Raw genomic sequence first — 17,909 nt, forward strand, 5'->3', positions numbered from 1 at the left:
AGACTAAATGGTTTTAGAATGTTGCAGAGAAAATTGCAGCGGTGTGAACTGGTTAGTTGCAGAGCCTCTGAAGCCGTTGCCTAGGGTCTCAAAAGACCCACCTTGTCAAATCGCCAAGTGCAGTTTTAGAACGTTTACAATCATACGTCTTGGAATTTTGCAAGTTGCATCCAGTCTCGTTGCAAATCATTGATCTGAACTGGTCTTTAGTTAGCTACATTGCAACGCTGCAACAAGGTAGCATTGCATTCGAGAGACGGTTTGCGAGGTCGGTACCGGTCGGTAGCGTTAGCTGGTGTTTTTTCTAATTGTTAGCTGACATTAGATTGTGTTAATTACATTAGCTAGCTAGCTAACGCAACGTTACCTGATATGAGAGATGGATACTGTGCGCAACGTTGTCTAAACTAATGTTGCCTTTATTGACATGGTCTGGTAGCTAGCGTTAGCTGTGCAAATAGCTATGTAATTTAGTAACGTTAAATTGTCATCAAATGTAATACAAAATCTACATCAACAAATAATATGACCTCTCATGTTACACAAAAACTTATTAGGTTTCCATAACCCCCCACCTTTAACGCTAGCAGACACCGGAAAAAACAGTACACCGCTGAGTGAGTTGAAAAGCAAGTGAGTTGAAGAGCAAGCCTGTTGCGTTAGCTCCGCCTACCCTCTCTGGCGGACCAACCACTGATGGGTGATGGAAAACGCGTCACTATCTATGCGCCGCTTGTGATTTTTTCCTGGGAATGTCGCCACAGACACCCAGTTCTTTAATCATAAATTATAACAATAATAATAATATAAATTAATATAATAATAGGCTCAATCACCATTGTGTTACCTAATTCAGCGATAGATAGTGACTTAACAGACATTTATTTTAATGAAAATCTTTGAGATTATTACTTTATGTACGTCACAATGGTTTTAGAATGTCATTACATCACCCAGATCATTTTGAAAAAAACAGGAGAGTTTGGGAAATCCTACATTAGAGCTCAGACAACGAGACGACTGGTTGCTCAAAGGCGAAGCAAGAGGGTAAGCTAACCAATCAGTGGTCTGCAGTGTTTTCACATCACCTTTTGGTATCACCTCAGCTCGCTTGGAACCTCGACGGAGGTGATACCAAAAAAAAGTACCAGGTACCAGGTACTATCCACAACTTTTGCCCGATGGAAAACCAAAAAAGTCGAGTAGAGTTGAGTCGAGTTGAGCTGGTACCATGCAGTGGAAAAGCGACTTAAGGTTGGAATTTTAAAAATTAACAGATACGTGCTCATTTGGAAGTGTACTGTGTTTTATATCCTCAGAGAGCGGAAAAGAAAAAGAAGCACAGAGAAAGGAAAATAATTTTCAGTTGTCCTATAATATGCTATGACAGAGACCTGAAGAACATTGGAAGGTTTAGGTGTAATAAGCTATAAGCTTAATATTATACATAACAAGGGTCCACCAATAAAAAATATATATAATATATATAAAAATGAAATTTAGACAGGCTTTAGAAAAAAATGAATGAATGAAGCAGACAGTATTGTTGTGTTCACATGCATTTTTATAGAGTTACATTGTTGGCTTATCTTAACTTGATGCTTTATGTAAAAAGAAGAAATAATGGCCAGTTAGACCTGGAAAGGCTATTGCATATTAAATTTAAAAAGTAAAAATAAAGGAGATAGACAAGTGACTTCTAAAATAAATAGATGTGGTCGGTAATTGTAGTAAAACAGGTGCTCCCTACAGTGCCTAGCTATTCCCAGCAAGCCTTACCTCAATCTCAAGTAAAATGTATTGTTGTGAAAAGTGATTGCAGACAGGAACAGCTAATATAATTCACTTGATTTATCTGCTTGCTTTGTTTTGAATGCCTGTACAGTGCATGCGAGGAAGCAAAAGATTTCATAAATATTAAGTTTTATTTTTCATTCAAATGGAAATATGTAGGCTAATGTGCTTTATATTTTTGGCTATGTATATAAACATTGTGTAGTAATAAAATAAGAGCTTGCCACCTCCTGCAATATTGGCTCTTATTCATTGCGTAAAGGAAAAAGTACAATATGGGCAAAGACAACCTTTCGATATGATTTGCTGTACTGTAATGTTTTAGTCCTGTGCTGACACAATCTAAGCAGTACAAGGTGGAATTATTCAAGAAGATGTTATTGCCTTGTGCTGATAAATATCCCATCACTTAAAAACCTGGTCCTGGTCAATTGTGCTTTGTCTTTGTGTTTTAATCATGAAATACATGCAAAGAGATAGCGAATCCACTGAAAAATGCACATTTGTATCCTCCAAAAAGTGGTGAGTATTAGCCTACAATTAAAATGACCACAAAGCGACTTCAGAAACAGCGGCATTCTACACCAGTAGCTACTGACATAATGGTGGTCTATGACAGCACACAGGCAGCATCTTCAGAAAAATAATTTAAGAGCAAATTAAATATAACTATTCTCATTTTTAAATTTATGTTGGCCTGTTTATTTTTCATATGTTATTGCTTGTTGTCATCATCAGCAAAATCACCGTGCAAAAACGAGTAATAGCATTTTTAATGGTAGTAGGCTATTAGTGGCAATATCAGAATGACAGTGTACTCAGAATAATATGGTGGAATCAGCATAACAGCATCTCAGTTTAACATATGCCAGCTTTATTACTGATCATTTACTTATTTGTCATGATTCATCACCATAAAAAATGGGCAGAAGAAAGTTATGACAGGTAATACTATTATTAGTAGTAGTATTATAAATAGCAATAATATCTAACTAACAATATAATCAAAACAATAATGGCATGCAATAATGCATGTGATCCTAAATCAAGGTTTGACACTATTTATTCTGATACAGCAGTTCTGTGCAGGCAACTCTCATGCTGCACTCAAGAAACTCGAAACTCGGATATTTCAGGTGGGAAATTTCCGACTTCTGATGTCACTGTGTTCACGCTGTTTTACTCGGAAAAAAGCATTGATTCCGACAAGAAACGCTGCTTTAATTTTTGTTAAGAAGTATGTGGGACAAGCAAGGATAAATTAACCCCTTAGTGCACATGCCAAATCTGGCCAATCCTTGCCCATTTAGAGGGTAGCCCAGGGCCAGCCTGTGCCATAAACGGTCTATGCGGTTGTTTAGGGCCACAACTGCTAGGGGGGGCCACACGACCACGAGGGGCGGGGGGGGGGGCACACGATCCAATGTTTATCTAAGGTAAATAACGTTATTTTCACAATCACGTTATTCATCCCCTATCGTGGAACTAGCAGTATAAATTTTTAACGGAATGGCAACCGAACATGACGCATGCATTTTAATTAGATCACGAGCCAAACTTCAAACTGACATTGGAAACGGGGCTCACAAGTTGATATGAGGTGAATCGTCTCATCGTCTCATATCAACTTGCGAGCCCCGTTTCCAATGTCAGTTTGAAGTTTGGCGTCACCTCCCTCATGGTCGAGAACAACAGAGACCATATAAAGATGATACTACTCCTCCAAGGTGTTTCCCATGTAAAATAGAGGGGCTGGCATTAGAGGGCTCGTGGTCTAATTGCATGCGTCATGGTTTGAGTGTGGTGTTAAAAAAATTTGGCGATTTGTAGTGCAAAAATTCAGTTTGGAACCCAAAATAAACATATTAACATTGAAAACTTTTCTGATTGCTTAAAATAACTCTAGAGGACCCTACGTTCGCGGACATATGCCACGCTCTGCGGTGGCCTTGTTATATTTGCATACAATTGTTTGTACAGATGCCCGTGTAACCTCAGGAGTTTGGAAATTGCTCCTAATGAGGAACCGAACTTGTGGAGGTTCACTATTTTTTTCTGAGGTCTTGGCTGAGTTGCTGAGTTGGATTTTCCCATGGTATCAAGGGCAAAAAGGCAGCGGCTATAAAATGGTAGGCCCTTAAGCTCTTAGCGCAAAGCCCCTAGTGGTCGGCACGCCGGCGTGCTGACATTGCTGAACTCAGACGTTCAGTGCTACTGCAACCAAAGTATGAGTTAAAAACAGAAACGCTTTGTTTTAGTTTCATTAGTAGATGATACACAACAACTATGCTGAATAGCCTACGCAGTTTCGCAGCGCCAGCATTGTCACTCTGGTCATTCATTTAACAAGCACCCCCTCCCTGCACTCTCATCCGCAACTACACCGCCCACCCATGACATAATAGACAATATTTTCCATCCAAGCATTCATAAAACTTTCACCACTCAAAAATCGTATTCCGTCTGCTCACTGAATAACGAAATAAACAAGACAAAGTTTTCAGCAATTATACAATGTCATTCTTCAGTCAATATCTGGGACTAAATATTGAATAGATATACAACCTTACCGTTGGTTTTACGCATAGATGTCCCTTTTGAGACTGAGTGGTCATATATTGTCTTGGACAATCCGTTTGTGAAATATATGTGCATTTGTGACGCCTGGGAACCTTCCAAAATAGCTGTGTGTAATACCACACGTGTTGTTTATGGCGTTGTCACCCTTTTTAGTACAGTCTGGCTTGATTGACAATTAATTCATTCAGTAGGTGAGAGTATAAGCTTTCTAACGATGTATAACATGTCTAATTCTGCTTTTGGAATAGTATTTTATAGGTCAGCGTAACCGAAAGTTTTCTCATCGCATTCACTCTGTGGTAGCAGTTAAAGACGCTGCACCTAACAAAACGTTGTCAACGGGTTTTTGTAATTTCTTGGAAAATACTATTATTATTGAGGACTTCTGGGCATAGCTAAGCCATATTTTTGCTGATAGACCTAGCTGACAGTTTTCTGGAGGAAAACAGAAGCAGATAGAACTGCATCATTGATTTACTGTCTCTGTCTCCATCTACTGAAAACAGATAAGATTTCATCATTGCTATGTAAATATTACTGCTCAAAATATTTTGGTTATATACGTTATTTGTGAAATTGAGTGTCTTTAAATAGGTTAGTGGTTTTATAACGAGGATATTTCACACTGCAATTTAAGCGTTTGTTGTTGTCTAGTAGTTTTTGTGATGCATGCAACAGTGATGACGTGAGAGCTGGAACATTGCCAAAACGTGGTGGACATGTCGTCCCATCCCCTTACAAGAAAACATACAAGAGTACAGAATATTAGAAATACATACAAGAGTTAATTATTACACATTTAGGTACTGTACAGCATTGTGTGACAATATTTTTGCATTATTTTTAAATCTGATATTAATGTTTTGTCTTAAACCTTCATAAGGGGCTCATTTGTATGCTTTACAATGGACAAAAAGCATTATATTCCTTTTTGGAGAGATTTTGGATATGTTTCTGGACCCCTAGCTATTGAAGACCACTGTACTGACAGAAAGCTTGTAATTCCCAGTTGAAAATGATGCAACAGTGAGTTTCTTGAATAAAAACAGTTGATTTGTAGTGAAATACGTGAATATGTTATGATATATAACATTTCATGTTACCATGCATTTCCTGTGCAAAGTCAATTTGGGTATTTACTTTATTTCCATAAAAGGTCATTTCAAAATAATAGCTAAGAGACAGATTTATTTCAGCTTTTATGTACTATATCAGATTTTCAGTGCACAAGGCACAAATGAACTCCCAGGGCTGAACGAACTTTGGTCCGAAAGGTTCAACTGAACCTCAAGACAACAAGAAAAGAACTGGTGAAGGAGATGGAGGCATCAGGTACCAAAGTACCTACATCCACCATTAAGAGAATTCTACATCGCCACGGCCTGAAAGGAGAAGAAGACCCTACTCCAAGACTTGTAATAAAATGGACTGAACTGTAAAAGCGTGTTCAAGCAAGGAGGCCTACAACCCTGACTGAGTTAAACCACTTCTGCCAGGAGGAATGGGCAAAAATTTCAGCAAAGTATTGTGAGAAGCTTAAAAGGCAATGCCACCAAATACTAACAAACTGTATGTAAACTTTTGACCCACTGAAAATCTGATATAGTACATAAAAGCTGAAATAAATCTGTCTCTTAGCTATTATTTTGAAATGACCTTTTATGGAAATAAAGTAAATACCCTATCTGACTTTGCACAGGAAATGTATGGTAACATGTATGTATGGAGTTGTGAAAAATTTAGTTTGAATGTCTTTAGCCTAGGTGTATGTTAACTTTTGGTCTGAACTGTATATGCTGTATCTTTTGGAGCTGCTTTGCCATTTAGAGCTCCTATTTATATGTGGCGTGTCTGTCAGAAGTCCTACACATGGAACATTACAGAGACAGAGCGCAACGCATCATACTCTGAAAACCACGCCCACCGGAGGGGAAAACAATCGGTGCCACAATATGCAACCAAGGGCTGAAACGCTATGCCCGTAGCTAGCTAAAAACATTAGATTTAAGCATGTCAAAGGATTATTTTAGCACCCTATGTCTACCTGCGTTAGTCTAGCTCTAGCTTGTTTCTTCAGTGTAGCGACAACGTTATAACGGTCTCTGAAAAACGATATTTGCCTTTGGCTCGGGGGGCTTCTGGTGAAACTGATGCAGAAATTAACTATAGTTTAAACATGGCAGCCAGAACTTAGCTAACGTTAGCTACTTATTACCTGCAATTTTATTAACGCTAGCTAAGTAGCTATCATTTTAGCTTCCCCTTCTTAGCCATCTACAAGCTTGTTGAAACAACGTCGCTAGCCAACTCCAACTTATTTCGAATGACAGTAACCTACTGTTGCCTGTAGCTAGCTTGCTAGCTGACACACCACTAGACTCCAATGTTAGGACAGGTTTTTCGTTTCGGCAGCTTATAAAAACTTAGTTCTGGGTTCTTTACCCAGTTGGTAGTGCATCCCACCACACACCAGCTTTTAGGCATTTTTCTGTTGTTTGCTAGCAGACGAAAGTGACAAGGAGGCACCTTCATGCAATACAAAGTCAATGGAGAGCGATGAATTGTTTTCCCCTCCGGTGTGGGTGGGACTTAATTGCGCTCTATCTCTATATAGAGCACCATTTTAATTACTCCATCTGCATCATTCTCATATCCTTGCAGTCATTGCATGACTTGAATTTATAATAAAACACAAGATACTTGTGCCCTAATGAATGACATAAAATGTTGCAGCAAGTGAAAAGGACATTAGGCATGTCTTTGGAAAACAACCTAAAAAACAAGTTGGAGGAGTTATCTGCATCATTCAGTTTATGATAAAATAATTCTAGCTCATTTGAAAATTACTGACTTATCAAGGCAATTATTACAGTTTTAGTGTTGTTTGTTGGCTATGTAATAAAATCACTACATTAATTATATGTTTGCTGCGACAATGATTGCACCACTTTTCCACAATTAACCGGTAAACTGAACTATATCAGTTCCTGATAACAATACAGGTTGAGCTATGCCCTTTTTCACCTGGAGGTGTCCAATGAAATGGCACTCTGCTCAGGAAAATATGTTAATAAAGTTTACTTCTCATGATGTACTGTAAAGGTTTTTGCAATAATTAGTAGTTTACATGAGAACCATGTGACCCTCTAACAACCACAGTAATTAGTATATTCTGTCCTCAAAGGTCACCAAAAATAAGCATTTAAGTGCTTTATTTTTAAAAGATTGCTTCCAGGGGGAGCATGCCCCTGGAAACCCCCAGCATTCTGGTGTCCCCCCAGGTTTAAAATCAGTCCTACTCCCCTGGATTTGAGGTGATACTATATGATACTACAACTGTCATGAGCACTGCACTGGGTGCACAGTGTGCTCATCCCATTGGCCCATCCAGTTTCCTCTCTCATGTCTTGCCTCCTCAGTCAAGCTGGAAGTATAATTGATAAGAAGGCCGAAATCAAACCACTGTCAAACATGGTGCCACATACAAACTGTATACACATTGCGGCTTTAAACTTTGTTTGGTGACACACCACGCTAGTGGAGAGCACGGATTTAAATTCTGTGGTTGTGATCTGAAAACACGGAATTGACAACGATTGCTACACCAAACACAGAAAACAACAATAAAATAATAAAATCATATTAAAATAATAAAATCCTTTTTATTTGCATCAAAATCACCACAATGCACTCTTCCTAAACACAATTGGGCAATTTCAAATAGCCTATTTGCAGCCAGCCATGTTGAATCTAAACCTCACTCATATTGATCCTTGCCATTAGAGTGAAGTAATCACCACAGAGTTTCTACTGGCTCACTCACCTTCCATGATGATGTGTAACTGTTGATAGCAGTTGCAGAATGAATTCTGTAGTGTATCGGAGCAGCTTATCGGCTCAAGTTCAAGAAAATGCCTCCAAAATCATTGGATAGCACTTCATACTACAGCATATAGCCAATTTTATGGTAAAGAGAAAACGTAAGGTAAGTAGCCCCAAAACAAGCAGGAGCAGAAGATGGCTGTAGCACAGGCCTAGCAGAGCATCACTAGATAACATACTCAGGACCTGGAGACATCTATGGATCACAGACTTTAAGCAGTCATTAGACGCAAAGTACAAAACTTTCATTTACATTAATATGTCCCAAACATTATAGTGCCCTGAAATGGGGTGCTATGTATAAAAAATGCAGTAATTTCTAGATGATGACACAAAAGTGTAAAACCAGTAACCAAAGGTTTTCAAGGGGTCTGAGTACTTTTGCAAGGCACTGTATAAGCAAATCATTAGATACTAGCAATCTATACAGGCTGCTTAAAACATTAAGCTAACTACAGCAATGTCTAGCTCATTTAACACCAGTGAGTTCACTGGCTATATGGTAATTGGTAATTGGCAATTTGGTTATGCTATCAAAAAAATGGTTTTCATATTACATCACCACAGTAACAATGTATAGGTTAATCATTTTTTGTGTGGTAATAATTTCCGTATTTGTCAATGTATAATGTATAATTTACCATCAACCTGAAGACTTCATTCTTTAAATGACATTATTAACGGGCAACATGCATGATGTTATGATGGCAGAGGGAGGGAATAGTCAGGAGAAGGATGATTGAAATTTATGAAAATGTAATGAAAACTTCCTGTCTTAAAATCCTTTAGAACTGTATTTATTGAACAGTATAACTTAACATTTTTTAAAATCATATCCCTTTTTTAGGTCTGAGTCTTATTTAGGGAGCCCATATCAATCAAAATAATTTTCAAAACAAAATTTTCACAATATAACCCCTTCCACCATTCCTAATGAGTAATTCGTAATTCGTAATTTGTTTCCTAGTTTCCAGAATTCTTCTCCTTTGGTGTCTTCTCAAAAGTGGGTCCAACTAGAAAGCAGGTAGGTTTTTTTTCATCCTTATCATTGCCAGATTCCCAAAGGTCCCACATGATGAAATGAAAGTGAAAATTCAAGGTTGTGCACGTCTGATTTTCTGTTAGTTTACAACAGCCTTAACTTAACTTATCCCACACAAAAAAATCTAAGATATTGTCAATTGAGTGGCATCATTCTGTTTTCCCAAAGCACACCATCTCCTTGACAAATTGATTATAATATACATCCAGGAAACCTTTTTTTTTCTTAATGCATGTTAACAGGATACCCAGTCTTTCATATCATCAGCGCTCATTGTTGGAACATCTGCTATTGATTCTGGAGAGCAGGCAAACATGCTGCCTAAGTTTGGTTATCGATAGCTGATTCCAAATTGGAACCGGTTCCAAATTCCCAGGACCCGGGAATTTGTTAAAAAAAAATGTTTCAAATCCACTTATTTTCACTGGCATTTGCAAAGAGTGAAATGCAAAGAATTCTAATTAACTGCCAGGACCTGTTGCGCTAATGTTTACATAATACGTATGCATCAATGCGCCTGTAATAGGCCACACTCCACGACAGGAGAAAACAATCAGTTGCGCTCCAGATGGTTAGTAATACCAGTCATTGGATTATCAACATTATAAAAATGCCAAAACGTTGCATGGTGGGCTATACAAATAACAAAGCCAAGAAACCAGATTTTAGTTATGTCCTCCCATTCAAAAAGAGGACAATTCTTTGCGTAATGGACTCAACCAGATGCAGGAAGCATTCCTGAGGGATTTTTCTCCATGTTCGCTAGCATCACTCCTACAGATTTTATGGTCACGCTTTTATGCTGCGCACCTCCCGTTCCACCTCATCCAAAAGGCACGATAATGGATTGTAATCTGGGGATGGTGCAGGCCCCTGAAGTAAACTGAAGTCAGTCATGTTCGTAGAAGCTGCTTGAAATAAGGTTCAAAAGGGTTATTCTTGAGGCACAACATAAATTTATTCCAAAGTTGAAGAGAAGTAATTTGAAAAAGCAGTCTCCCCAGTGGATGAACAAAGCCATATGGGAGGGTTTGAAAAAAAACTGTATAAGATATATGAAAAGGACAGTACTATGAGTAATAAGGCTGAATGTTGTATGTGTGCTAAGGTTACAAAAGAACTACAGGAAGCTAGAAGGCTCTTTCAAAGGCAAATTTCCCAATATGCAAAATGTAATCCTAAAAGTTTGTTTCTGTATATACTTTTTTTTCTATATAATGCTACAGTAGGAAAAGGAAAGGTGAGGAGGATGTAACCCCTTGCATCATCATGAGCAATAAAAAAGGAACATTGCTTTATAAGAATAAGGATATTGCTCATGTCTTAAATAGTTACTTTATTGAAAGTTTTACTAGAGAGGAGGTTACTAATAGACTGGAAGGTATATTTCGTACTCAGAATGTCTTAGCAGATATTGATATAGAGGATAAAGAAGTACTGGAGCAGGCCCTGATGGTATATACCCAAGGGCACGCAAAGAGTTTGGTGAGATCAGCTTTTAACCACTGGCAGGTATTTATTTTTTGACAGTCTTTAGAAACAGGACAAATATAGGAGTACTGGAAGCAAGGTAATTGGGATGGCAGGTATGCCATCCAGCCAAGTTACGCCTTGACAGGGCATGCCCCATACCTATACAGCACCGAGAGTTTGGCACTTTTTGGGGTTCCCCATAAAAATAACTGCAACAACCACAGACTCTTAGCCTTTAAAAACATGAATTTCTGTACATTCTGACTAGAGCCCAACCGATATATCGGTGTGGCCGATATATGTGGCCATTATTTGACTTTTTTGACGACATCGGGATCGGCAGTTATGCCGCCGATGTGCCCCGATTTTTTAATAAGTATAATAAACAAAAATACAATGATTATTTATGTGTACTTGTCTGTTCAAACGTTGTAATTGCTATTTACTAGAATTATCCAGTAGAGGGAGCTCTAATACAAGTGTGAACTGCAGCAGCTGACGCGCTACTTCTCTAATAAGACGTTTGTCACTCGTGCCTCATCCAATATTCTCCACTGCAAGACTTGTATGCACAGATTCGATTGCCGCAATAAAGGTATGTATATTTAGTGAAAGTTTTTTATTAAATGCGTTTATACGACCACTATGTTTATCAATCCTCATTATCAAGCGAGCGAGCTAGCTAACATATTTGGTTCACTTTAGCAAGCTAGCTGACTAGCAAGCCTTTATGAAGTGGCAGTGAGCACATAAGCAGCGTAGGATCTACATTTCCAGAGGACATCGCTGTATTCTCAAATAAATAACCAAAATAAAATGGTGATTGAATGTATCACACATTTGTTTTCTTATCTGAGACAATGATATTAGCTACTATATGATGCTGTGTAAATAGCCAACGCGTGATTGCAAGCGAGTGTGTCATCTAGTCACACGTCATCGTAGCAAGCTAACTAGACAGTAAAAACGCAGATAAAACACCTATCATGGATCATTTTAAGCCATGTTATCTAGCTTTGTCGTGATAACATGAGAGAAGGATTGCTGTTGGAGAAGTGAATCAACCAACAGTTAGCGCGGGTAACCTGCACGAAAGCGCATTGTAGTTTTTTTCACGTATTTCATGCAGTCAATTTAATTTCATCTAACGTTACACTTGATTCACTCTTTAGCTCCGCTAGATAATCTCTTACTCTTTGAGATCATGTAGTGGAAATAAAATAAGAAAATATAATTCATTTAATTTACTGAGAATATATAATAAGAAATAATGAGGCTGTGTCAATAATAATTCTTCTGGACAGGGAAGCTCGCTAGATAGCCTTACTCTTTGAGATCATGTAGTAGGAATAAAATAAGAAAATATAATTAATGTACTGAGAATAGATACTAAGAAATAATAATAACAAATTAATAACAACAACAATAATAATAATATTCATAAAAATACATGTTTGAAACTGGAAAACTGATTTTTTTAAATTAATTTTTTATAGATGGCTGGAAAAGAAAGGAGTAAAAGCAAGGTGTGGAGTTATTTTGATTTCACACACTTAAAGATGGTGTTAATATATATATTTAATTTAATATCATCTTTTACTTTTTTTATCTAAAAAGTTCTTTGTGTGTTTATTTTTATTTTTATTTGTTTGCTTATAAGTTAAATGTTCTTAAATATAGAAACTTTAATAAAATATAAGTTTTTCAAATTGATTTGAAAATGTTGCACTTTTTGACAAAATATTGGTCAAAACATCGGTAATCGGTGGGCTAGGACTCTCCAAAATCGGGATCGGCATCGGACCCAAAAACCTGGCATCGGTCGGGCTCTAATTCTGACCCCATTTCAACCGACAGAATTCATAAACATCTTCACACGTCCACACAATAAAGCCCCAAACTAAGGGGATTTTGCATTTTCTCCTTCTAATTCTTCTTCTTCTTATTTTTCTTGCCACAAATGCTCTTAGTGCACAAGGAATATGTCTCCCAATTGGTCATTTTACATATATCAACAGATAAAAACATTGGATACAACTTTGCTGCTCTGACTTGCTGCTTGGTCTTTGCTGCTTGGTCTACTTCCCTCGTAGCTCATTGGGTAGTGCCATTGCCTTTTGGTGGAACAGTTTACAGGACTGATAGACCTGGGTTCTATCCGCCCCTCCAACTCAAGCAAATCTCTAACTCAATACACTGCCTTGCTGTCTAACTAAAAAAACAACTTTTAAACTATTGCTTTTGCATCTGTAAAATCTCTCTGGGACAGTTCTGCTTTCAGCATTTTCACCGTGTTTAACGTTAGCTACCTTGTGTGAGTAACTTGGCATTCTTGCACATTGAAAACGTGTTTTTCATGAAATATATTACTGCAAGAATCTTTTTGTCTCTCTGTTAGCTAGTGCAATACCAGCTGACCGCCAGTCAGTGTGACATTCGCAGGCACAGGACTTCTTGCTTGGTAGCAAGCTTTGCTGGAATACTAGCAACAAGCTAAGTGAGCTGAGAGCAAGTGTCTGCGTATGTGGTCAGCTAAAAGCTTTCATGTTTTATCTGCAGGTAAAAGCATATGAAGCACAAATTTTCAATAGTTTCAATATGCGTACAAATTCCTGTTGACTTTTATGTTCTTGTACACAAGAATGTTGTAACATAATTGTAGCCCCAGGGCAATTTAATCTGCCCCTAAATATCATTACATCTGGTTTTCTTGTCTACCACAAGTTTTCTATTTGTTTTGTTCAGTATAAATATGTTTGTCCAGAGTAAATACATTTGGGTTGTAGTAACATGTTCAGTTCGATATAAGCTATATATTCAGCCATTTTAAATGGATTGTTTGCAGTGTACTTGGTGAGCATGTGGTGTAAATGGAGTACAACCTATGTTGTTTAGTTTTATTGTATGTAATTGGTTGTTTGTGAGTCATGTCACTCTTCCTGTATTGTGATTGGCCGTGGGGCGGGAGCTGGCGAGGAGGGGTAGTGGAAGCAGCAGAGAAGGAGAGAGGAGAGTGAGCGAGCAGGAGTGTCTGGCGGAGCTCTGTGGAAAGCGAGTGAGAAAAGATGAGAAGTGTAGTAACGAGATTTACCATGTAAAGTGTGTTAAAGTTATAGCACTGTAGAAACTAGAGCATTAAGACTGCAGACGAGTGAAAAGCTGTATTGTGTTCTGTGAATAATTAGGTAAATATCAACGCAGTAGCCGATATTGTGTCATTTTTTTTTGTCCAATAAATACCGACGCAGTAGCTGATATTGTGTAATTAGTCTTTCTAGCTAACTAACCTAGCTAGCTGCCCACGAGGGACATTCTGAACTGCCCAGATAGCGCTCCAGGTGACCAGGATAAAGCCTGGTAGCTCCTCTGGCAACGAGGGAGAAAGAAGATTTCCTCTTGTCGGTCCGCCACGGTCAGCCATCAGCCCGCTGGTTTATTCCACCGCATTCGGAAGCGCAATATTAGGGCTCTGTGACTCAATTCTGCAATTGTAAGTACTCAACTTTTATTTTTGCTTGGTTAGAGTGAAACGGTTTCAACTGTTTTTGGCCACCACACTCCCCAGCATCGACCAGGCCTGCAACAGGAGTTTGTTTCTTTAATTTTCCTTTTTTTCTTTTATGGTCGCCGGCTTGTATGAGTGTGTGTTGGCCCACTAGGTTATTACTTAGGCTTAGATAATATTCCTCTGAGTGAATACAAATTAGTTTTTATTTTTGAAAGGTCAGTAGACTGCTACTTTCTTGGTTTACTGTTATTTATTTTTTGTGTGAACCTTTTATTTTTCTGGATATTATCATTTTCCTCTTCAGTTAATAAACTTTAAGTTAATTTGTGGGGACATAGTTGTTCTGTGATTTCTGTTGGGTATAAACATAACCACAGTAAAGCCATAAAAATAAGGGAGGAAAATGTTATTGATGATTGATATTAATGTTATTGATATATACGGGGGGGGGGGGGTGTGTAAGTGGGTGAGTAGAGTTCAGCGGGTAGCCAGGTTCAGAAGGGTAACAGCTTGGGGGGAAAAGCTGTTTCTGACCCTGGAAGTGTGAGCTCTGAGGCTCCTGAAGAGCCTCCCAGAGGGCAGGGGGGAGAACAGGCCGTGGTCGGGGTGGGTAGGGTCTCTGCTGATGCTGAGACCTCTGTGCAGGCAGTGTTTGTGATAAATGTCTTTTATGGCTGGGAGCTGGGTACCGGTGATATGCTGGATCGCCTTGACGACCCGCTGCAGGGCTTTCTGGTCTGTTGATGTGCAGTTACCGTACCACACTGAGATGCAGCTGATCAGGATGCTCTCAGTGGTGCAGCGGTAGAAATTGGAGAGTATTTTGGGAGATAGGCGGGTGCTCGTCAGCTCCCTCAGGAAGTGCAGGCGTTGTTGGGCCTTCTTCACAAGGAAGCGGGTATTTAATCTCCAGGAGAGGTCCTCGCTGATGTGAACTCCAAGAAATTTAAAGCTGGGGACACGCTCCACTTCGACCCTGTTGATATATATGGGGGAGTGGCTGCAGCTTTTGGACCTCCTGAAGTCCATGATCAGCTCCTTCGTCTTCTGCACATTGAGGAGGAAATTGTTGGAGGCGCACCATGATGTGAGGTGCAGGATCTCGTCCCTGTAGGCCATCTTGTCATTGTTAGTGATTCGGCTTACAACTGTGGTGTCGTCCGCGAACTTTACTATTAAGTTTGAGTGGTGAATTGGCAGGCAGTCATGGGTAAAGAGGGAGTAGAGAAGGGGGCTCAGAACACGGCCTTGAGGGGCACCTGTGGTGAGGGTCAGGGTGGAGGAGGTGAAGTTACCTAACCTAACAGACTGAGGTCTGTTGGTCAGGAAGTCCAGGGTCCAGACACAGAGGGAGGGGTTAAGTCCAAGGGAGAGGAGTTTAGTGGTTAGCTTGGAGGGGATGATGGTGTTAAAAGCAGAGCTGTAATCTATGAACAGCATCCAGATGTATGTGTTCATTTGTTCCAGGTGGGTCAGGGTTAAGTGCAGGGCAGTGGCGTCCTCTGTAGACCTTTTGGGACGGTAGGAGAACTGATGTGGGTCAAGTGTGGGGGGGATAGTGTCTTTGATGTGGGCCAGGACCAGTCTCGCAAAGCACTTCATGGCAATGGGAGTGAGTGCTATGGGTCAGTAGTCATTCAGACATGTGGGTGATGATTTCTTGGGGACGGGGATGATAGAGGTGGCCTTGAAGCATGTGGGGACTGTGGACTGGGACAGTGAGAGGTTAAATATTGTAGTGAAGACCTCAGCCAGCTGGTCGGAGCATTCCCGGAGGACGCGTCCCGGTATGCCGTCTGAGCCGGCAGCCTTCCTTGTGCTCACTTTGTGTAGTGATCCTCTGACCTCTGCGATGGTCAGAGTGAGCACCTGGTCTCCTGGATGGGTGGGGGTTTTGGTAGCTGGGTCAGTATTGTCCTGGTCGAAGCGGGTGTAGAAAAGATTTAGCTCGTCTGGGAGGGAGGCATTGTGGACAGTGGAACAGGTGTTGGAGATTTTGTAATCCGTGATAGTCTGAATGCCTTGCCTCATGCGCCGGGAATCGGAGTTGTGGTGAAAGTGGTCCTCTATGTGTAGGGTGTAGTTATGTTTAGCCGTTCTGATGCCTTTTTTAGGTTTTAGAGGAATAAGGGTTTAACTAAATCAAACTAGGGAATTAAGTTTACGAACACAGGGCGCTACCTATCGGAAAAGGTACAGAAAGCGCTACACAATGTTGGCTAAACTAGTTAGTAATATAACTACCTTGTAGGCTAGCTGCAGGCTATATTGTTGTTCAGATGGTTAGTTAGCTACGTTACAGTGGGTTCTTCACAAACCATGATGCTTATTTGTGCGCTGTAAAGACGGGGCTTAATTCATTTTAATGACATGAATCATTTCTGTGAGAGAAAAAGCGCGATACAGAGCAGTATTGTAACATGCTTGATAGCAAGCTTTACTGGAATACTAGCAAGCTATCTGAGCTGAAAGCGAGTGTCTGTGTATGTGGTCAGCTAAAAGCTTTTATGTTTTGTTTGTAGACCTGCTTCTTTTCATTAAAATATGTGGCACCGGTAGACTTGTGTCATGATTCTGTGAGTGCGATGTTACATTTATACAGTATATGAATGATTATTATCCCTTACTCATTACAAACACAGTGCAAAAAGAAATGATATCTCATGAAAACATGTTTTCAACGTACAAAAATGCCAAGATACAAATTCAAAGCACTGTCTATAAGTCACTCATTCAAACTGGCAAAATATAGACCTGCCATTAAAAGTATTGATATCAAAATGACGCCAAGTTACTGTACTACAAACAATCTTGCCTCTGTGTTCCAAAGCAGTGCTACCCAATGTTTTCTAAATAGTTTCAAGTCACTTGGCCCTGTTTTTTTTTTAATCTTACCATCTCACAATGTCGTCATTCAAACTTTGTGTCACATCAAAGTGTCAAATAACAAAGATTGCCTCATGCAAGACATTTAAATGAATGTACAAAACTGCTGGTGAATACCTACAGAAAGCATATTCCTCCAGAAAGGATATGTTTCTACTTGGTTGTCAAGTTTATTTTACTAAAAAAAAAAAAGTTCTTGTATATATGCTACTTACAATAAATGCTGAATGTAAAATAATTAAAGCTGCAAGCGGCATTGGGAAGGCATTGGCACTATTGCGCCCCCTATGGAGCGATTTTAAAATGGTTTTGTCCTCATGATCATATACCTTCACCCAACATATCTACTGAATATCATGATGATTGTATAAAATATTGATGACTTACGGCCAATGTTGTGCTATGAGACGCTGTCGGATTACTTAGTTGCGCCGCCATGGATGTGTCCTAGCCGCTTATCATAAAGGCCTTTACTATGTTGTAACACTTAGATGGCCCGGTGTGTATGTAGAGCTGTAGCGTTTCCGCGCCGCAACTAAAGGCGCGTTTCCACCCAAAGTACCCGGAGGTTTTAGTCCCAGGAACTACTTCTCAAGGAACTAAAAGGTTCCTTCAGCCCACTGTTGTCTGTGTTTCCACTGCGGTCTAAAGACCCGCGAAGATTAGACAAATTAGTCCGCTGATGTATGAAAAAGCGACGTCGTTGTCGGTCCATCTGTCGTATGATTTCTTCTGTAACTCCAT

The 17,909-nt window shown here is 39.4% G+C and overlaps 1 protein-coding gene across 8 annotated transcripts in view; it reads left to right on the forward strand.

Moving 5' to 3' along the window:
* The window catches only part of LOC118229842 (saccharopine dehydrogenase-like oxidoreductase), a 303,871-nt gene that overhangs the window by 202,977 nt on the left and 82,985 nt on the right, over positions 1–17,909 (forward strand). For all 8 annotated transcript variants that reach the window (XM_035422298.1, XM_035422304.1, XM_035422303.1 and 5 more), the window contains one exon: positions 9,224–9,280. In XM_035422298.1, coding sequence (XP_035278189.1) covers positions 9,224–9,280 — 57 coding nt within the window. The remainder of the gene's footprint in view (positions 1–9,223; positions 9,281–17,909) is intronic.

The sequence above is a fragment of the Anguilla anguilla genome, chromosome 6 (assembly GCF_013347855.1).
Source record: "Anguilla anguilla isolate fAngAng1 chromosome 6, fAngAng1.pri, whole genome shotgun sequence".
Taxonomy (NCBI): Eukaryota; Metazoa; Chordata; class Actinopteri; order Anguilliformes; family Anguillidae; genus Anguilla; species Anguilla anguilla.